Source organism: Fusarium oxysporum, chromosome 1 (assembly GCF_000149955.1).
Source record: "Fusarium oxysporum f. sp. lycopersici 4287 chromosome 1, whole genome shotgun sequence".
In the NCBI taxonomy this organism is placed as follows: Eukaryota; Fungi; Ascomycota; class Sordariomycetes; order Hypocreales; family Nectriaceae; genus Fusarium; species Fusarium oxysporum.
The window spans coordinates 261173-281402 of record NC_030986.1 but is presented as its reverse complement, the minus strand read 5'-3'; the positions used below and the strand labels follow the sequence as shown (position 1 = coordinate 281402).

The window sequence follows — 20230 nt, the reverse complement described above, 5'->3', positions numbered from 1 at the left end:
TTATATCCAGGCGCTGCACTGACTTCTCCGGCTCTCCGCAATTACCCCACAATCTGCTCCCCGACTTTTTGTGAGGCCCCTTCAATAGACTAACCATTTACCGAAAAGCTTAATGAAACTCAAGCTAGTCATGTTCTTGCCACTTGTGTGTGGAGCTGCCAGCTGAATACTTGTTGATCTAGACCCGGCCTCCAGTCGGGGAGAATACTGTAGCCACTTGAAATTATATGATGGATTCTGAGCAGTCGCTCGGCAGATTAAATAGTGACTTCCCAGCTGCAGTTGGTAGAGGCTTAGCTTAACGAGAACAGTTGTGTAGTTTCGTACCCTAAACCTACTCGATGTTATGTGGTATGAGGTTTTCCGGAGCTGAATCGTACGCGATTCTGTCCACCAGGAAATGTCACTGGTGTAGCGAGGGAAAAAGCAGGCCTCTTCCTCACTGGTAAGAATTGTGACCGAACCGCCTCCATTGCTGATGATGGAAAGCGTCGTCCTCGCAGCCAATGACACTGTGCGATTCAGCCCCGCCTTTTAAGGCTTCCCAGATGAGAACTCCAGAGCAGGATGTTGAGCCATTACAAACAAAAGCCTCGTCCTGATATCTGGGACCGAGGTATCATGGGGTAGAAACCCTGGTGGGTTGTAGACAATCTGGGGTCAAGAGGCCAAGAGTGATCGCACAAGGTTCGAGTATGGGGAAAGCCTGGATACACCGTAGCCAAAACTTGGGGTAGATTGTGCCCCTGGTTCTAGGCCCTGTTCGACTAGGCTAAGGGCTCACCCAGGGTAGCCCTTGATTCAGCCGAGATGCTGACGAGAAATGTTTTACAGGTGGATGCACGTTCAGAAAAAGGACAGTCTGATTCGTTTCGACACAGAGCAATTCTCTACTTCATCACCAGCACTATATATCACTGCCACGCCTCAAGCTCCCAATCAAGCTTCATCACTATCAATTGCAATGGATTTGAGAGCTTGGACAAATTTAGAGGAAAGGCTCGGGCCCACTGTTGAGAAGCTCCAAGGGCGGCTGAACGAAGACCAGCAACTTCGCGCTTTTACAGAGACTGGAATCAAAGAACATGTTCTCTTCGGATGGGCCGCAGCTGGCCACGAAGCTGGCATGCTCTGCTCTGTAGGCAACGGGAGAGTCAACATCAGGAGCGGCCAAGTCACGGACGCTGCATTCGTCTTGTCAGCACTGCCTGAACAGTGGCAACAGTTCTACTCTTCCAGCCCAGAGCCCCCTTTTCAAAGCTATTGGGGCATGTTTGGCCAGAACATTCATCAAGAAGGTGTCGAGGTTCGTGGCAAGATGGACCTCTTCTTGGCGCTTGCTCCAATCTGGCGCCGTATTCTCGATCTCAGTCGCGACGCCTTTTGCGGACCTATTGAAGAGGAGGGGCCTTCCAATCTGACTACGGATAACCTCGTCGGTAGATATGTCTATGTTGACCTGCCTCACTGGGGTCGAACGAAGCTGTTCTACGAGCAAAGCGGAGACATGTCCAAACCTGCCATCATCTTCTTGCATACAGCCGGAAGCGATGGACGCCAATACCATGGTGTGATGAATCACCCAGACATGCTCTCTCGTTGTCATATGACCCTTTTCGACATGCCAGGTCATGGCCGGAGCTTCCCTAGCGAGACTCAGATTCCTGGTTGTCACTCCAACAACGAAGACGCCTACGTCGGCACTATCGCGGCAGTCATCAAAGCACTTGGCCTGAAAAAGCCTATTGTGTGCGGTGCGAGTATGGCTGGCCATGTTTCTCTTGCTGTTGCTATCCGTGCTGAGGAGGTTGGAGCTGGTGCGGTGATCCCTTGCCAAGCGTAAGTGAAGTATGTATCGACTTGCAAGGAGGATATACTGACCTATCCGACTTCATAGGGCTGAATTCACAGACATGGAACGTAACCACTGGTCCCGGTCCCCCTTTATCAATCAATCACTGTTTACCCCTGAGTATATCTATGGAGTAAGTAGCTCTCATTGCTGATATTTAAGAGATTTGGACATAATTCTTATGCAAATTTACAGATGATGTCTCCCTTCTCGCCTCAGCGAGAGCGCAATCTCGTTTGGCATACCTACTCGGGCCAGGCTTTCGGAATGTACCATGGAGACCTTGACTTCTACTTCGGTGGCTGGGATGGACGCGGTCGCGTTGAGAAGATTGACACTAGCAGATGTCCTGTTTACATGCTCACTGGCGATTACGACTGGAGCACGACACCAGAACTGAGTGCAGCCACGGCAAGAAAAATCCCAGGTGCCAAGTTCAAGAAGATGGAGGGACTTGGTCATTTCCCTGCAACAGAGAATCCTTCAAGATTCGTCCGGTATCTGGCCCAGGCTGTGGATTATGTGGTCGAAGAAATGAAGAAATCCCCTTGAAAATCCATAATACAACAATAAAGACTTCATGAACGTCAGACTCAAACTTTGCTTTATTCAATCTCGTGAAAATCTAGTGTACAATGTGTAGATACAGTGCGTTTATGATGGTTTAGAAAAACGGAAAGTCTATTTAGCAAGTTTTCTATGTAAGTTTTATAACTTTTTGCCTTACCAGTCCCTGGTTCTATTTTCACCACAAACAGCAGAAACATAAAATAGAGACTCAAGAGAAAAAACCATCTTAACGCAGAGTTCAACATATGACGTTTCCAGGTGGATTTAATCCCGTCGTCCTAACACTGAGAATATCGTTCGTTGAACCTGGGACTAAAAAGCTAAACACGCCACCAATTGGGGTAAATTACTACGTGATTCGTAAACGTGGAGCAAGAACCCCCGCCCGAGCTGTTGTTACTCCAAGTTTACACACAAGATGGAGCTTCGAATCCGGTAGCTAGTAAGCCAGTGAGAAGATCCCTGGCCTGCTCTGGGGTAGAAAGTGAAGGGGTAAGAAAAACGCGGAGATGACGGAAGAAAAGTTGTCAGGTCAATTGCCGCTCCCAGGGATTGAAAAGCGAGCGGTAAAACTGTCCCCAACTGAGTGGATGCAAAACAATTTCCTTTACGATTGATACCTTGGTAGAAATGGATTTCCTCTCACAGGTTTGTGCCGCTCGATTACATATTAGCCACCATAATTACTTACATTTCTATTTGAGCTGTCTGATCCTGAACTTCTTAAGCCTTCTGGCTTCGTCCATGGACAATGGAAAGCTTCAGCTACAGGCAAGAGCTTCGGTATTCAAGGTAAGTATATTCTGGGCCCGGAACGTCAGGGACAGGGGACACTAACACCATACTAGACCCCGGAACCGGGAAAACGTTCACCACTTGTGCCAGTTACGATACATCGGATGTAGATAGCGTGGTTCAATCTAGCGCAAAGGCATTTCAACACTATCGAAAAGAGAACCCGCGCTCTCGTGCCCATAAGCTCCTTGAGTGGGATCGACTTATCCGAGAAAACAAAGAGGATCTTGCTCGTATACTGACCTACGAGACGGGAAAGCCTCTGGCTGAAGCCCATGGCGAGCTTGAATATGCTCTTGGCTTTACCTGGTGGTTTTCTGGCGAGGCCGAGCGAGTTCGGGGTAACGTCAGCATCCCTGCGGCTCCAAACCGTCGTGTATTCGTCGTCAAGCAGCCTATCGGTATTGCTGTTGCTCTTGTTCCCTGGAACTTCCCGGTTGCGTATGTTTTGTCTTGACAAGAGATATGAATAGTTCTAACTGTTGTGTGCAGCATGATCCTGCGAAAAGCGGCGGCAGCCTTGGCAGCTGGATGTACTTTTATTGCCAAGCCCTCACCAGAGACCCCTTTGTCGTGTCTTGCGCTAGCAAAGTTGGCAGCAGATGCTGGCTTTTCACCTGGAGTCTTCAATGTGATCCCTACATCGATGGAGAATACACCCAGTGTTGCCGAGGCCTTGTGTAAACATCCCTTGGTCAAAAAGGTGTCTTTTACCGGTTCTACCGCTATTGGTAGCCTTATCGCGAAGCATTGCTCAGAGGGTCTTAAAAAGGTGTCCCTCGAGTTAGGTGGCAACTGCCCATTTGTAGTCTTTGATGACTGCAACCAGGAGCAGGCATTAGAAGCTCTATTTACTCTCAAGTGGCGACACTCTGGTCAGGCCTGCGTTACTGCCAATCGTGTTTATGTCCAGAGCGGCATCTATGAGGAGTTTCTTGAAAAGGTTGTGTCCCGTACCAAGACCCTAAAACAGGGTCATGGTCTCGATCTCGAAACCACTATCGGCCCGTTAACCACGCCTCGTGGGGTTGCCAAAGCTCAGCAACACGTCGACGACGCGGTTTCTGCTGGAGCAAAGGTCGTTCTGGGAGGCAAACCAGCCACAGACGTCGGCGAAGGGTTTTTCTTCCAGCCGACAGTCCTTCGTGATGCAACTCAAGACATGCTGATCAGCAGAGAGGAGACTTTTGCGCCCGTTCTCGCTCTCTATCGCTTTGAGACTGAGGATGAGGCTGTAGCAATGGCTAATAATACTGAAATGGGACTGGCGAGCTACTTCTTTACTAAGAACGTAGACCGCAGCTGGAGGCTTTTGGAAAACCTTGAGGCCTGGATGATTGGAATGAATACTGGAAACTCATCAGCAGCCGAGTCGCCTTTTGGCGGCATGAAGCTATCGGGTTATGGAAAAGAGTCGGGCAAGGATGTTGCTATAGAGGAGTATCTCGTGGCGAAGACCGGGACATTCACTGTTGAAGACCACTTCTAGTGTATTAGAGATTGATTCAAGAGTTATATTGGTCTACATGGGCGCCGTCTATCCTCCCAACAACGTGACGCTTCGAGCGTAGCTATGAACTTTGCATATTGGCCGGCCTGTTCAGACTACCCTGGCCTGACCCGTACAATTATCCTAGGCAGACTCTCTACTCTGCAGGGCCATGCAACTTGGTGCGCCAGCATTTAGGTAGGCTCAACATGATAAGATGGTCGGTGCCTAGATCATCATGATGTTCTTAATCTTTATATCCTACGCTTTCTGCCACGAAGTACAGTCACGCCTTTTCGCAGCGATCTGGGCAACATTATCGATTCCACTTCCGTGAAGTCATCAGGTGATTTCCATTATCAGTCCCTCATTTATGGCATGATGTAGTCAATCTTCCAATTGGAAGAGTTTAAAACTAAAGAGCTGCGCGCTTATGTGAACAATAGCACAGGCGTAGATCTTGATCAAATTACCCACCGATTCTAAACTTTCTATCACAAAATTGACATCGGAGCTTATGTGTCAATTATAAAAGTCCAGTGGTGTAAATACCATGCGAAGGAGGGCTCAGTACTAAACTGAGCATGTTTGATCCCGCGCACTCAGCCAGGTGTTCGGCTTGCATCTATTGTCTGTCTAAATCATAGAGCATATTTGAACAACGGGCTCCTATCTCCCATACGAAAAAGCTCCGAGTCCGAATAAGTCGCTCGAACTTCATTCTCAGACATGGCTGCCTTAGCCTTGTTATCCTTTCCCCAAGAGTAGCGTAGCGTGCAGGTAGCTACCATTGCAGCAAGAACCATACCTAGGCAGAAGCCATATCCTGTTCGATATTGCGGCTTTTCCTCTTCTAGAAAGATGTTACTCCCAGCTATCCCGCCGAGGTTTCCAAGGGACATGAAGACCGCCATTCCGACCGCACGCTTGTTCGAGGGACTGAGGTTGTTTCCTATTTTTGCATGGTCAACTTAAATTCGTTAGATTTGGGGCAAGGCAGAATACCTAGCCAGCAAACCGATGGTACTATAAATGAGTAGAGCCCGCTTGCTGCTAAAAATAGGAATCCATAGGTGAGGCCAGGTAAACCTGGTCTGGGAATAGCAAGAAGCGATATAAGTCCTGCAGCCGCGACGCCTAGGCCAACCATGAGGAAAGGGAATCGTTTTTTGTATCGGTCAGACAGCACAGCTAGCGTAGTGGCGAGTATCATGGCGCAAACATAAATTGGAATTGTCAGGAGTTGCTACATTCTGTGAGACGGAATCCCGGTGTCGGAAGAGGAGCTGGATAACATACCGCGGTGGCTGCTGTGTATCCAAGCTCAAGGATTACGGTCGGTACCGTAAACGAAAAACTAGGATCTAGGTCAAATTTGAAGCGTAAATGTAGACACATCGGGCTCTGACTTACGCGTAAATACCCACGGAGTTGGCCAAGAAAATGAGCTATGACATGACTCGTTAGTATCTGTCCTCGGGCCGGTTTCCTTTATATTAGGGAAAACATACAACAGCTACATAAATCCGCCAATCGTTGAGACCGCTCTTGACTGTCTGGAAGTCCAGCTTTTCCTCGTGAGCTTGGTCGGAGTTGATGCCCACCTCTGCTTGCATGCGCCAGGCGAGGAACCGCCGTTCCTCAGGAGTAAGAAATTTTGCCGTCGTCCTGGCAGCGAGTTTGCCCATCACAACCACGAGCCAAGCACAAGCATGTCTGCACATCCAGTCCATCGTCAACTATCCAATGCAGATAGGTCAACTATTAACAACCTATCAAACGCTGGTGTAGCCACGAAAGAGATCAGGTCCTACCTACGTCAGAACACAGAGTCTCATGCCACCCAGCAAGACATCTACAACTGCATTGCACAAGGCACACTGGACCAGTAGAAGGGCCAGAGCATAAAAGAATATCATGCGTGTTTGAACTTCATACCGTAGATACCACGTGGTGAGAAGATACGTCGCACCTGGGAAGAAACCGGCCTGTATTTTATTTTAGTTCCATGGCTCTATAAAACATCTCAACTCTGGAGTTAGTACATACCTCGGGAATTCCAAGAAAGACACGCGCAATCGTCAAACCAGTGAAGTTCTGGACAATACCCATAAGAGTCAAAACTATTCCCCAGGCAAGCATGATGGATGGTAGCCAGATGCTCGGCCTGGTGAGTTTGAGTATGATATTGCTTGGAACCTCCAGAAGAGCGTATGGGATGAAGAAAACAGTAAGTACGATATTGTACTGGCGTCCAGTAAGCCCGAGCTCGTCGTTCATGCCAGCGATCTTGGCATTTCCGACTGAAGTCGTCAGTTACCGGTCTTTAGTAATGAGGCTGGCGGGTGGTAATGGCTCACTGTTAGCTCTGTCGATGAAAGCAATTAGGTACATGATGGTCAGTAAAGGCACAACACGGTAGTCGACCTTTCTCAATATTCGCCGCGCTTCAGCTTCATCATACTGGACAGCATCCTCGATATGTTGCTGTTTGTTAACGACTTCGATTTCCTCGTGCCCAAAAGGATCTGCGCCTTGAGGTTTCGAGTCGTTCTCGCTTCGGTGGGTGGCTGTCATGGCTATCAACAAGCGACGGTGGGGTTTTCGTACAAAGATATAGAACCTCAGAAAATGTCAGTATGCCGAGGATATTGACTATGGGATTTCAGCGTCTGATACTTCTCGGTGCTTCATGGTCGTACAAGTAAAAACGAGGCCTCTCGTGCAATAAATAGTTTTTAGGCTGCCGCATTGCCAAGAAGTTGGAGTACTTTTCCCTGTTGTCAAAGCCGTATTTAGGAAGCATGATGGCTAGTAGCACGATAGCTAGTATAAGCTTACTTCTGGCGTAGCCCTTGCTTCTCTCGGGATTAACACCGGGCCAGCGGATCACTTCTCGAGTCACACTAGGGCATGGAGCCCCATTTCTAAATGAACAAGGTTCGGCGTGTGGTTATCACTGGAAATCGTTTCCCGGATTTCAGCACTTAGTAGGAAAAGGATCGAGAGCGAGTTGGAGCAGATTGGATACCCCGGCATATTTGGGGAAGAATCTAAGATTTCCCCATGGGGCGCCTGAACCTGATCCACTTACACTCACTCCATTGCAAGTTTGTTCCCCAGTCGAGTCGCTGACAATCACCGCAAGTATCCGCTTAGTTGGGGTCATTTGCCCCAGTAATGAAACGTTTGAGTCACAATATTCTGAGAACCAAGTCGCCAACGTGATAATTATAACTTATAAACATGGCCCAGTCATCTCCTCTTCACGACACATACCTGAGTAAGTCTGATCTCTTCTTTGACACATTTGACATCTGCTGTTCCCTCAACCTCATTTTACTACCTTCGCGCCATGTCAAACACCACCCATACCATGAGGGCTGTCGTCTTCAAATCACCAGGCAGGGTGGTCGTTGAAGATCGTCCAATGCCAAGAATTCAAGATCCTCGCGATGCCATCGTCAAGGTCAAAGCTGCAGGTTTATGCGGTAGCGACCTTCACTGGTTTCGCGGAAACCAGAAGATGAAAGTTCCTGGCGACTTTATTCCCGGTCATGAGGTCGTGGGTGAAGTCTATGAGGTCGGTAGCGCCGTCAAGAAATTTCAGACTGGCGAATCTGTCGTGGTATGACTTCCTTCCCCTTGTTGTCGCATCTAAAACGATCTTTGTGGTTTATTCAAATAAAAATCGGCTAAACGTGTATCTCGCAGTCTTCGTTCTCGACACAATGTGGAACCTGCTTTTACTGTAAAAGACGTCAAACCAGTCGTTGCCCACATTATCATCTCCTTGGTAAGCCAGCTAGTCCTCCGGTCACTTCTTCAGCAAGCAACGGATTCCGTAAGGTCAGAAAGTCAGAGCTAATTATCTAGGCAACCGCTCAACGGAGCGTGATATAGATGGAGGGCAGGCTGAATACGTAAGGATCCCCAACGCGGATACTTCGCTATTACATCCACCACCAGCCTTGCCTGAGAGATTGCTGGTCCTTATGGGGGACATCTTTCCAACTGGGTACTTCTGCGCGTCTCGCTTTCTCAAACCTATGACCCCAGCCGAGGCAAAAGAAACAGTGGTTGCTGTGGTTGGTTGTGGTCCTGTGGGTATCTGTGCAATCGCCGCTGCCCTAACCTGGTGCGACACGGTCTATGCCATTGACATGATCCCGGAGCGCATAGCTGAGGCCGAGAAGATTGGCGCTAAACCCTTGCGTCTCGACCAAAATCCTGAACAGGCAATTAAAGACGCGACTGATGGCCGAGGGGCAGATTTGGTTTTAGAGGTTGTTGGCGGCCCAAAACCTTTCCAACTCTGCCTTGATCTGATCCGACCGTTTGGCATCATCAGCAGTGTGGGTGTCCAAGCCACCGACCTGACCCTACATGGCCCAACCCTCCACGCCAAGAACGTCAAAGTAGAATGGGGGCGTTGCCCTGTATATGGTATTTTTGACGAAGCTCTCGAATGCTTAGTCAAGGTGCAGGAGAAGGTTTCCTTCCTCTGCGACAAGGAGATGAAGCTAGAGGAGGCAGTTGAGGCTTACGACCTGTTTGATAACCGCAAGGTCCACAAGATCATCCTGATACCTTGAAGACATTCAGACACAAACGGGTGACCATGGTCGTAGCAAAGGACATGAGCCCTTACGCCCTGAAGATTGTTTGTTGAGGCCAGGCTTGGAACCAAAATTAGCTACCGAGAATGACAGAGTATATTTACTTTGTCCACACCTCCTATGAATAGATTCAGACCCTTTGTACACTGAACTGTTGTCTTGATGAAGCAGCTCTGAAATATGTTCACAAGGAGACTTGGATACGCAAAGAGCTGGGTGGACACTACACAGCAAACCACGGGAGTGAGTGAGCATCGTTTCCATCGTGATAAAGTACACAACAAAAAGTTCCATAACGGTCAAAGTCCAAATTTACACATGACGAGTACTTCAAGACCTGATCTACTGTAGTTCATTAATGCGGAACAACGTGCATACAGAGATACAGACACCCGCTGAAGGACATCAAGGCCTCTCCACATCTCTGCTCTCTTGGAGCCAAGATTCTCGTCAGGAATACTCACTCCAATATGCTCCAACTGTCAACCGTTTCATCCTTGACACAAATATAGGTCAGATGACGGCGAATTAGACTTGAAGGGCTAGAACTTGGGGTAGGATGGGTTTTCCCCCCGCACTTTGATGCTCCCTTCCCCGCTTGATGAGGTTGGTCAGTTGAAGAGGTGAGCAGAATGTGGGGTACAGTCAGTTTTCACCTACTCTACGGAGTCGTGAAAACTCAGTCGGGAGATAGAATTATAACTGCGAGTATTGGCTAGGGACGCAACTGTACTCCGCTTGGTTCCTATCTTATCCCCTCTTGCTGCAAGATAGACGTCTTGAGCTTGTCATTGCCTCCATGGCTTTCGAAATCCAACCAGAGCGGGCACCGGCCCTTGAGCTCCCTCGTAGTAGCCAAACCGTCCGGGTCAAGGCAATCGACACCACCACCAATATGAATTGCAAATCCGATTGTTTTGTCTGGCCACCGATCAAGGGACACGATGAGTTGAGATTTACAACTCTGTGCTTTCTCATTGAGCATCATGATGGATCAAGTACTAAGCGTGTGCTCTTTGACCTGGGCGCTCGTAAGGACTACTGGAATGCTGCACCTATTGCGGCGGCAATGATCAAATCCCAGGTACCAGAACTCGTCATCGAAAAGGGTGTCGATGAGATCCTGGAGGAATCTGGGTTACCACTGAGTATGATAGGTATGTTTATCACCGTACCCTTACCCATTCACAGGTCAGGAGTGCTAATGAATCAATTTCTGTAATCCTAGATGCCGTGGTCTGGAGTCATTGGCATTGGGACCACATAGGTAACTTGTCACTATTCCCGACAACCGTAGATCTTGTAGTTGGTCCCGGTTTCACCCAAAAGATGACCCCTGGTTATCCTGATGACCCCAATGGTCTTGTGCTCTCCAAAGATCTCAGGTACGAGAACGGACAGGCCGAATAGCCAAGATTGCTTCCAGTAATTCTCTCTCATGGTATAAGATGCGCTGACTTGTTCTTTCAGTGGTCGTAAGCTCCGTGAGCCACTATTCGACTCGACGATTGCGAGTTTTAAGGCACATGACTACTTTGGAGATGGGTCATTTTATCTTCTTGACGTCCCCGGGGTATGTTGCGGTAAATGTCCAAAACTTGCCCCAATGCACCACGCTGACAAGGTCTGAAGCATACAACTGGGCATATTTGCGGTTTTGCTAGGACTACGCCTGATACGTTCGTTCTATTGGGAGGTGACTGCTGCCATTTTACTGGGGCATTCCGGCCGACAAGATATGCTCCCATGCCATCTGTGTTAAGTGACTGTCACCTTGACTCCTTACGTGCCCAGCAATCGTTGCCATGCACCGTCTTCACAAAGCATCACCCCGCCGTCACCCGAACGGGTTCTGGACCTGTGGGTGAATACAACGCAAGACGGACTCCCTTCTACGAAATATCCGACCAGCGCACCTCGGCCTATTCTGATCCTTGTTTAGCACAGAAAAGTATAGATAAGATGCAAGTGCTGGATGCTCATCCCAACATACTCATCTGTCTGGCTCACGACCCCAAATTGATGAGTCTGTTCAAACTGTTCAATGAAGACAGCAAAGCAGACATTAATGACTGGAAAGAAAAGAGAATTAAGGAACGGGCTCTGTGGGACTTTTTGAATGAGTTTCCACGAGACAGTAAGGAGGATGCATTGTAGAAGATGATGCCTTTAGACGTACCCTATAATGATACACTCTTATGTTTGTGCCAGGTTCATTTTATAACAATGCATATTGGCTAGAAGAGTGCTTCATTGAGATAGCAAAAACTTTGAAATTGTCGATTATCAGGATCTAGTATGAAAGGAGCTCCCGTTCCCCTGACAATGATTGCCCTTAACTCATCCTGATAGGAACATTACGTGAGCATGCCACACCCTTCAACAACTTGTAGGTGTTTCTTCGAGGACATACTAGCCCATGGCTGGGTCCTGGTAATTTCCAAGCTTCTCACTATTAGTAAGATAACCATAAACAAAAGTAAAACAGTGTCAAAGCTTGTCTGAACATTGATCAAGAGAAGGCCAGAGATAAGTTAATTTGGGGTAAGGACGAGTCTTGCTCTCTCTTAGCTAACAGTAAGTCTTGTATATTCATTCAGACTTTGTAACTTGTGGTCTACGATTCCTTATCGTGTTAATATATATCCAAATAGTGTTTATTTTACAAATATCATCGCTCACTTGCTCAGGATGAGGTCACTGATGACTGCCAACGCTCGATGTCAAAGCAAAACCTTAGTACTGTTAAAGGGACAGTCCATAAGGTAAAAGGTGACCTAAGTAACTTTTAAGAACGACTTAGAAATACCAAGGCATGGTTGTAGAGGATTGAACTTGGTGCAGCTTGCCGCCAAATCGTCTAACCACGAGTCAAACGTCGATAAAGAATCATTAAGAAACTCATTACTAAAACTCCGGCATTGGAGCTATTATAGAAGGGCTCACAGTTGCAGTTCTGGCAACCAGATCTTAAGTTCGAGGTCAGCTCAAGCTCGTTGGCTACAAGTAGCGGATGCCAGCTTTGCCGATTGATCCAAGAATCACTGCAGGGTCATACCATACCTGGCCACGTGGATGAAGTTATGATTCAGCGGAACGGGCCAACCTTTGAGGTGCAGGGAAGCAGCCGACCAATATTGTCGTTTTACACTGATCCAGGTCTCGCTCAGCATACACATGGCACATGGATAGTAGCTAATCTATCGCACAGGTTACGTGGTATTCGATGATGAACTTTCTCAGGTTGGCACACCTGATCTGCCTGTTCCCGGAAGTATGGAGCAGTTCCAACTTTTCCAAGAGTGGCTTCAAACCTGCAGCAATACCCATGATCATACCAGGCCACTATCATTATCAGCCGGTAACTCTAATAACCTCCCAACTCGTGTCGTTGATGTTGGAGATGGATCGAATCTGCCAATTCATCTAACTATGAGCGGTGACATGGAATCAGCTACTTACTTCGCCTTGAGCCATCGCTGGGGTGACGATTCAACTCATCATGTGGGACGCACCCTAATTGCCAACCTCGACGACAGATACAATAGCATTAGTTGGAATGAGCTCCCTTTGAACTTCAAAGACGCAATAGAGGTAACAAGGGGACTGGGGGTGCGATACCTATGGATCGACTCCCTGTGTATAGTCCAGGATGACAATGACGACTGGGCACGTGAGTCAGTGAGGATGGAAGAAGTTTACAGCAACGCCCAGTGTGTTTTGGCTGCGAGTTCTGCCAATTCGTCGCAGGAGGGATTTCTCCGACGAACCAGTCCTTCTCTTCCATTCATTACACTGCAGTCTCCAGAGGGGAATATCAGTTATATCAGCAAGAATATCGACAACTTCCGAGTGGACGTCGACGAGGCCGTCCTCAATACTAGAGGGTGGACATTACAGGAAAGAGCACTGGCACGACGCACAATCCACTTTACAAAGAACCAGGTATACTTCGAATGTAGCAAGGGAGTGCAATGCGAGAGTCTAATCAGATGGACCAAGTAAGTCGACTTTCCCCCATATGACTTCAAGCTATCTAACTCAGGGCTAGCGAGAAAGTTTCATTGCTTGGAGACTCTAGTTTTCCAGCTTCGGTTGAAGCACGGTACAAAGGCGGAAGAGTTATGCTCGTCCAAGCCTTATATAATCAGTACTCCAAGCGAACATTTTGGGATGCTCAAGACCGTCCTATTGCTATTTCTGGGTTGGAGAAGCGTTTGACGACGGCATTCAACACTCGTGGAGGCTATGGGGTTTTTGAAACCTTTTTAGAACGAAGCCTTCTCTGGAAGAAAGTCGACACCACAGGCTCCCTTCGTTTGATCAAGTTCCCCAAGGACAGAAATGTTCCATCGTGGTCGTGGATGGCATATGATGGGGTCATCTCCTATGTTGAAGCAGACTTCAACAAGGTTGCCTGAACAAAAGAGTATTCATCTCCCTTTGACTCTGGAAGTGGCGCAGCTGGCAAATGGTACTGGGAAGCAGATAAAACTAACAGGCCCTCTGTTCTTGCACTTAAGAAGGTCAGAGAGTTGAAATCGGTCCCAACCAATGAGGCAGCCAGCACGATAAGTTTTGATGCTTCAGCTTCTAACGGCAAGGGCCTAAAGGAATTCCGATGCCTTGTTCTTGGAAAGGCGAAATTGGATAACGTTATAGGTCCTCATATTCTGAAGTGTTTTGTGTTAATTATCAAGCCTTCTACAGATAACCAAACTGTGTTTACGCGTGTCGGAGCAGGTATTCTAAAAGAGGACCAAATTATCTGGGATCATTATGAAGCTGGTATTCTTATTTAGGTATGACTAGCTTTCTATAGTAATTAAGATAGATTTTCTTAATTATATGACTTCTCAATAGAACCCTGCTTGAGCTTCTTAGCAAATGCCATTACTTAGGTCAGCCCTACCCCATCATCAGTTAAATATAAGTCCAGGACCAGGCCAAACTTATCTAAAAACCCAATCGTCAACAATTGAGCTTCCTCCACTTACATAAGAATTAATCTTTACAGACCGGACTCTCCTCTTCCCGATTTAAGCTCTAGAGAAGCTCTTCAGTGAGATTCACAGCTAATAAAAAACCGCTTAGACTTGCCCATTCAGCTGCTATCTTCCTGTCCATGCCGTCCCCACCTTTAGTGCAAGCTGATCCACAGGCAAACTTTGGTAGCAAACGTGCAGCTAGATGGCATGAACTTGACCAACTTGGGCAGTAGCAAATAGCTTAAAGATGAGCTGTTACTTCAAGTTTCATTCCCGCTTAGATTCATCTTTAGGATTAGTAACAGTCGAAACTTTCTCAAGATCCGCGGTCGCTGGTGAAGCATTTACGGCATATTTCCGAATTTCCGACAGTCGGAACTCAAACCGAGTTGCTCTTAATCCATTGCCTCAACGTGATAGGCTTCTCATGTTAAGCTTAGCTTCATTTCCAAGTTAGTGATGGACATCATCCGAGGGAACTAGACCTATTATATCTTCTGATGGTGTGCAATCCCCATCGCCTTTGCCCTTATTCGAGCGCTGATTTCAAACCCCGCACAGTTATCCCTTGCTACCCCAGATTACCCCGGAATCGCGGACTGCAGATTGGACGTCACTTGCTACCCGAGGAGCGGAGTAACTAATCCCGGGAGATTGCCGCGAGACTCCCGGCTCCCCGGGTTCTGAGTAGGAGAGACGGAGCTGGCCTGCTATAAAGAGATAGACCATGGCAGATCCAAGCCTTATTCTTGCATCTCCATCTCGACCGTTCAAGTCAATATCTCGAGCTCGTCTCTCCATCATTGACAGCGGATTCCCTACAACACCAACTTCTTGGCCATCATGTCGGACAAGATCGACCAAGTTGGCGGTCCGAGGATCAGCCAAGATGAGAACCCCAAGAGCGAACAACAGCTGATCGATCCGATACTTGAGAGAAAGGTCATTCGGAAGGTTGACCGAAATCTCGTCCCCATTCTCTTCTTGCTCTTTCTCTGCGCATTCATAGATCGGTAAGGTCTCCTCCAAATATCCTCAGGCATCATTTCTAATATGATCTGACTTGCAGAATCAACATCGGGAATGCTCGTATCCAAGGCTTGGAAGCCGACCTTAATATGTCAGGTGAAGATTACAACATCGCGCTGTTCACCTTCTTCATTCTTTACATCCTCCTTGAAGTACCGTGTAATATCCTACTCAAGAATATGAGACCGTCGCTGTTCCTCTCAGCTATCATGACAGGGTGGGGTATCGTCACGATCTGTCAAGGGCTCACCCAATCCTTCGCTGGACTGATCGTATGCCGCGTTATAATTGGTGGTCTTGAGGCTGGCTTCTTTCCGGCGTGTGTGTATCTCCTCAGCATGTACTACTGCCGACACGAGCTGCAGTGGCGTTTCAACCTCTTCTTCTCAGCCAGCATCGTCGCTGGAGCATTCAGTGGTCTGCTGGCCTATGCTATCGCTCACATGGACGGGATTGCTGGCTATGGTGGTTGGAGATGGATCTTCATCATCGAAGGTGCCGCTACCGTTGCTATTGCAATCTGGAGCTACTGGATGATCCCAGACTGGCCCGAGACTGCTAGATTTCTCAACGATGACGAACGAGCGCTGCTTGTCGACCGTCTTGCGGCGGATAAAAAGGATACTCACATGAATACGTGGGATAAGAGAACAGCAAAGAGAATCTTCTCGGACCTCAAGATATATCTCGGGTAAGTCACACGTTGACCTCACGAGTGGAGTTTATTGCTAACCCTGACAGTATCTTGATGTACATGGGTATCGTCACTACCAGCTACTCCGGCTCCTTCTTCACCCCAACCATCCTCAGACAGCTGGGCTGGACGTCTATCCGCGCACAAATCATGTCGATCCCTATCTTTCTTTTCGCAACCGTGTGTGCACTTATTTCCGCTATCGCGAGCGACAAGACAAAGCATCGTTCAGGTTTTATCCTTATAGGCTGTCTTTTCACGACCGTCGGATATGTCATTCTACTCAACATGATGTCTGTCAGCGTCGGGATAAGATACATGGCCCTCTTCTTTATTGTCGCTGGTGGGTACATCGCCCAGCCAATCGTGTTGGTCTGGGTGAGCAACAGCATGGCAGGCCATTACAAATTGGGTGTAGCTTCTGCAATGCAGATTGGTATTGGTAATGTTGGAGGGATCATTGCTAGGTAGGTTCCTGATGTTTAATCCGAAGCGAGGCTACTAACAATTGCACAGCAATATCTTTGTCACGGCTCAGGCGCCCACATATCCTCTAGGATTTGGCTTAGGTCTTGGCCTTGTCTGGCTCTGTGGACTCAGCTCTTTGGTATTTTTGTTATATATCAGACGAGAGAATAGGTTAAGAGATGAGGGTAAAAGGGACCACAGATACAGCTTGCCAGAGGACGAGAGAAATAACTTGGGGGATGACCATCCAAGCTTCCGCTTTACATATTAGATAGGCGACGTTCCAATTATCTGCCCAATTAAACTCTCCCGTGGTGTCGTATTCATGCAGGCGCCTTGTTTAGTGCGGCTGAATCTGCCTTGTGATTTTGGTGGAGGCAGTGCATATTCACCAGAAGAAATAGGACAATTCGGCTCCCAACCCCACTTCAATGCTTCTCCTTCTATCTTTCCTTTCACCTATTCTGCTACCATGGATCCTTTATCCGTCTCGGCATCCGTTGTAGGACTTTTAGGCGCCGGAGCCAAGATCACGTCATGCCTTTGGACATTCGCGACCAACGCTAGAGACGCCCCTCAACTTGCACGTCATCTTGTCTTTGAAGTAGCCGATATCACCGCGGCACTTGGATCGCTTCAGGCCTATGTGTGCGGACAGGCTCAAGCCCCCGGTGAACGAGGGGCATTGATTCTTTTGTAACATGTTCTTACTACACTGACAGGATGCGTCACTACGTTCTCGGATCTCCAGAGCCTTATGGACCAGCTGAATCTGAGCCCTGACATGGGGACTCTTGATAAGATGAAGTGGGCTCGACAAGAGTCTAACATCTGTGCTATTGTCCAGCGCCTTCAAAATCACAAGTCGTCGTTGACGTTGATGTTGACCGTTTTGCAGTGGTGAGTTTTCTTATATTATATCTGGGTCTTTTTTCTTATACTAACAGATCAGTGAAACTATGAAAGAAGCCCAAAGTTCAACTCACCACCTCTGCAAGCTTGTCGAGGAATTGCTCCAAAGCAACCAAGATCTTGCCAGTCGTATCAGAGGGCTTGAGCGAGAGGGTTCTATTATTGCAGAATCTAGGAGAGACGATGTCTCTACCCTTCGACAGGCACGAGGCTCAAAATCTCTTTCGTTCATCGACACACAGGCCTCCGCCATCAAATTCACATTCGACCAGGATCTGCAGGCATCTCGAGTGTACAACCGCGCCATAGGTAGACAATCTATGACATCTCTTACAAGCACTGCATTGTACACGACTGCGCTGTCTCTTTTCTCCAACCTAAGCCTCTCTCAAGTGTCTAACATCTCTTTCTACGCCTTGCCAGTTTACTCCAATGATTTGAGTAACAACGAATGCTATGTATTTGGCGAGGAAGGGGCTGTGGTACGCTCAGATAGTTCTCAGGCTTCCAAGTCTTCTACCTCACAGCAAAAGACGCAAAATGGTGCGGACAACATCTTTCCACCAACGAACCAGGCTCAGGCACCTCCACGGCTACTCGGACGCTTTGCGAGAAGGCGCAAGAAGCCAGTGGTGAGTGCACCAGAAAATCCCTACCATGTTACTCATATTGGATTTGACGGCTCAACGGGGCAGTTTACTGCATGTCATAACCCTGTGCTCTTAATAGCTATATGAAACGGGCTAATTATACTCAGGGTCTACCTAGAGAGTGGCAGAGGAGGTTGAATGGTGAACATGCTTCCCAAGATGCAGGAAGTGCGTCGCAGGGGTCACAGATGGTTGGCCCATGGCAGTTTCATAAGCAAACCACAGGAGGAGCCCCTCTGGACCCCAATAATTAATGTCTGTTATATTCTGTGAGTATTGGGTCTCGATCCTCATGCAGGAGAATCTCTCCATACTGTGTGTTCAAGACATTGGACAGTTGATCGAGTGCTGTAGCGAGGCTTGTCGCACGTTTCGTCAATCCCAACAATCGAACCCCCTTATCTACTAGACTTGGACTGCTGTAAGTTTTGAACTCGTAGTATCAATCTTTACCTACTGGAGAAACTGACGTAATTATAGCTCATGTATCAGTTCCGCCTTGGAGTAATGTTGCTCTACTGCTACTTCATCACCCCTCGGACAATGCAAACACCAATATTCTCATATGAGGCCACACTAGACGGCATACAGAGCTGCCGCCTTACCTTGGAGAATTTCTCAACACGATGGCCCCAATCCGTGGTATATTTCCAGGCGTTTCAACTCTTGGCGGACAAGACATTCGAGTCTTCTTACGGTGAAGCAATTGCTAACCAAACAGCGCTTGAGAGTCCGGAAGCGTTGACACGATGCCTCACCTCAGGATCTAGTGGAGAATGGATCGCCAACATGGAAGCTGTGGTCATGGAGCTCAAGTCTCAGCATGTTCATCATGCAGTGGTGGCTCTCATCCAGGACATAATCAAGCGATCGTCCGTTGAGGATTTCAATATGGAAGCGATAGGCTTTGTACCTAATCTTGATCTGGATAGCCTGGGCCTGTTTGGCTTTTGCGTTCCGACATGACAGGATCGACACAACGAAGTCGGAGCTTTCATGTATAAGCAAGTATCATAAGAATGTCAGATGTTGTTAATTAGTAAATAATTGTATGCAATTTGGAGTGGGAAAAAGTAAATATTATATATATACTTTATACTTCAGGTTCCTTTTACTGACTGCGTCGTGTTTCTCCATTAGTACAGCATGTTCTGTTTAGTTATGTCAGTGCCGATATTAATATAATAGTATACATATAGCTTACGAAGTCAATCTTGTATTCGTCGATTTTTGCCTTACCATCCTCTTCAGTGTAACGTTGCTGAGCAGTCCAAGTGCCCTTCTGTTCCTTGTTTCCTGTACGTTGATATGTTGTGACGCCCTCAATCTTGATGGTCAGAGGAGAGCTCTTGACTACTGAAACACTCTTCACATCGTGTACGCGAGACTCGGTGTTCTTCCAGCTTCCTTCCATGTAATCAACCAGAGCTTGAAAGGATTATGTTCGTTAGAAATAAACCTCGCGACTAATAAAGTTGTCTCTAACTTACCGGGTATCCCAGTTGGTTGGTAGTCACCCTTGATTAGTTTGGCGTCTTTGCTAAAACAATTTGCCCACTCAGCGCACTTGTCTTTCTTATCTGCATAATCGTAAAGTTCGTCGATGCCCTCCTTTACGGGGCCGGGGAGAGCAGGGTCGGCTACATAGTTCAAGATGGCCATTGTGGTTGATGGTACGTAGTGACGCTGAAAAAGAGCGTGAAAAGTGAGGGAGTGATAAGCCGGTTTTTGATGGTAAAGGATGGTAGGTAGTGAGAACAGCATGATCGATGTCGATGGTAATATATAGACACATTGGCTTGCCCCTCTTTCGCCAGCGTGGGCCTGAAACTCACCCATCCTCCCCTTTCACTTGACAGAAAGTCTGTCTTACATTGCAGTGCCGTTACTCGAACCAGGATGAGGTTAGCCTCTTAGGCGGACAAACTCCGCTGGTCGGACATTTGTGCGACGGAGACACGACCTAGCCACAGTTAAACCTTCCTGGCAAATGCGGGGGCCATAATTCGGTCTAGACTTTGACCTATGGGCGTCACAGACACACATGGTCTTTAATGGGATAGATAGGCACGGTTGACTTAATGATAAAAAGTCGCAAGTTGCAGTTCAGACGGTGCTCATCTCATTTCTCATCACCTACATGCTTTTGCTTTCAAAACTACAT

General features: G+C 47.7%; 9 protein-coding genes across 9 annotated transcripts; 7 read left to right on the top strand and 2 right to left on the bottom strand.

The window, feature by feature from the left end:
* Positions 1-823: 823 nt before the first annotated feature.
* FOXG_10915 (uncharacterized protein) lies at positions 824-2404 on the top strand (the record flags this gene model as incomplete). Its single annotated transcript, XM_018390385.1, has 3 exons — positions 824-1839; positions 1898-1985; positions 2048-2404. The coding sequence occupies 3 exons, from the start codon at positions 824-826 to the stop codon at positions 2402-2404; spliced, it is 1461 nt and encodes a 486-aa protein (XP_018248832.1).
* A 648-nt stretch (positions 2405-3052) lies between these two features.
* FOXG_10914 (succinate-semialdehyde dehydrogenase) lies at positions 3053-4706 on the top strand (the record flags this gene model as incomplete). Its single annotated transcript, XM_018390384.1, has 4 exons — positions 3053-3070; positions 3127-3214; positions 3271-3658; positions 3710-4706. 4 exons carry the CDS (start codon positions 3053-3055, stop codon positions 4704-4706), a joined length of 1491 nt encoding a protein of 496 aa, XP_018248831.1.
* Positions 4707-5347: 641 nt separating this feature from the next.
* On the bottom strand, positions 5348-7283 carry FOXG_10913 (uncharacterized protein; the record flags this gene model as incomplete). The annotated part of the gene is made up of 8 exons (XM_018390383.1): positions 5348-5658; positions 5712-5952; positions 6006-6063; positions 6120-6154; positions 6218-6445; positions 6533-6694; positions 6756-7009; positions 7067-7283. The coding sequence occupies 8 exons, from the start codon at positions 7281-7283 to the stop codon at positions 5348-5350; spliced, it is 1506 nt and encodes a 501-aa protein (XP_018248830.1).
* A 778-nt stretch (positions 7284-8061) lies between these two features.
* FOXG_10912 (uncharacterized protein) lies at positions 8062-9301 on the top strand (the record flags this gene model as incomplete). Its single annotated transcript, XM_018390382.1, has 3 exons — positions 8062-8334; positions 8421-8502; positions 8583-9301. 3 exons carry the CDS (start codon positions 8062-8064, stop codon positions 9299-9301), a joined length of 1074 nt encoding a protein of 357 aa, XP_018248829.1.
* An 823-nt stretch (positions 9302-10124) lies between these two features.
* FOXG_10911 (uncharacterized protein) lies at positions 10125-11482 on the top strand (the record flags this gene model as incomplete). The annotated part of the gene is made up of 2 exons (XM_018390381.1): positions 10125-10496; positions 11120-11482. 2 exons carry the CDS (start codon positions 10125-10127, stop codon positions 11480-11482), a joined length of 735 nt encoding a protein of 244 aa, XP_018248828.1.
* A 777-nt stretch (positions 11483-12259) lies between these two features.
* On the top strand, positions 12260-14206 carry FOXG_10910 (uncharacterized protein). The gene is made up of 2 exons (XM_018390380.1): positions 12260-13326; positions 13377-14206. Exons 1-2 carry the CDS (start codon positions 12602-12604, stop codon positions 13744-13746), a joined length of 1095 nt encoding a protein of 364 aa, XP_018248827.1. The 5' UTR covers positions 12260-12601; the 3' UTR covers positions 13747-14206.
* Positions 14207-15071: 865 nt separating this feature from the next.
* On the top strand, positions 15072-16820 carry FOXG_10909 (uncharacterized protein). Its single transcript, XM_018390379.1, has 4 exons — positions 15072-15326; positions 15383-16033; positions 16084-16503; positions 16553-16820. The coding sequence occupies exons 1-4, from the start codon at positions 15157-15159 to the stop codon at positions 16773-16775; spliced, it is 1464 nt and encodes a 487-aa protein (XP_018248826.1). The 5' UTR covers positions 15072-15156; the 3' UTR covers positions 16776-16820.
* A 132-nt stretch (positions 16821-16952) lies between these two features.
* FOXG_10908 (uncharacterized protein) lies at positions 16953-18603 on the top strand. Its single transcript, XM_018390378.1, has 4 exons — positions 16953-17404; positions 17457-18117; positions 18174-18487; positions 18547-18603. Exons 1-3 carry the CDS (start codon positions 17262-17264, stop codon positions 18318-18320), a joined length of 951 nt encoding a protein of 316 aa, XP_018248825.1. The 5' UTR covers positions 16953-17261; the 3' UTR covers positions 18321-18487; positions 18547-18603.
* Positions 18604-19202: 599 nt separating this feature from the next.
* On the bottom strand, positions 19203-19728 carry FOXG_10907 (uncharacterized protein; the record flags this gene model as incomplete). The annotated part of the gene is made up of 3 exons (XM_018390377.1): positions 19203-19217; positions 19271-19494; positions 19557-19728. The coding sequence occupies 3 exons, from the start codon at positions 19726-19728 to the stop codon at positions 19203-19205; spliced, it is 411 nt and encodes a 136-aa protein (XP_018248824.1).
* Positions 19729-20230: the final 502 nt, after the last annotated feature.

What these genes read in the sequence shown, in the direction of transcription:
- FOXG_10908 (XM_018390378.1), top strand. Translation starts at nt 17,262, where the DNA reads ATGGACCAGCTGAATCTGAGCCCTGACATGGGGACTCTTGATAAGATG. An exon ending in ATGTTGACCGTTTTGCAGTG is followed by an intron (nt 17,405 to 17,456) that starts GTGAGTTTTCTT and finishes CTAACAGATCAG; the next exon opens with TGAAACTATGAAAGAAGCCC. An exon ending in GCTCAACGGGGCAGTTTACT is followed by an intron (nt 18,118 to 18,173) that starts GCATGTCATAAC and finishes AATTATACTCAG; the next exon opens with GGTCTACCTAGAGAGTGGCA.
- FOXG_10909 (XM_018390379.1), top strand. Translation starts at nt 15,157, where the DNA reads ATGTCGGACAAGATCGACCAAGTTGGCGGTCCGAGGATCAGCCAAGAT. An exon ending in CTCTGCGCATTCATAGATCG is followed by an intron (nt 15,327 to 15,382) that starts GTAAGGTCTCCT and finishes TCTGACTTGCAG; the next exon opens with AATCAACATCGGGAATGCTC. An exon ending in GACCTCAAGATATATCTCGG is followed by an intron (nt 16,034 to 16,083) that starts GTAAGTCACACG and finishes TAACCCTGACAG; the next exon opens with TATCTTGATGTACATGGGTA.
- FOXG_10910 (XM_018390380.1), top strand. Translation starts at nt 12,602, where the DNA reads ATGGAGCAGTTCCAACTTTTCCAAGAGTGGCTTCAAACCTGCAGCAAT. An exon ending in AGTCTAATCAGATGGACCAA is followed by an intron (nt 13,327 to 13,376) that starts GTAAGTCGACTT and finishes ACTCAGGGCTAG; the next exon opens with CGAGAAAGTTTCATTGCTTG.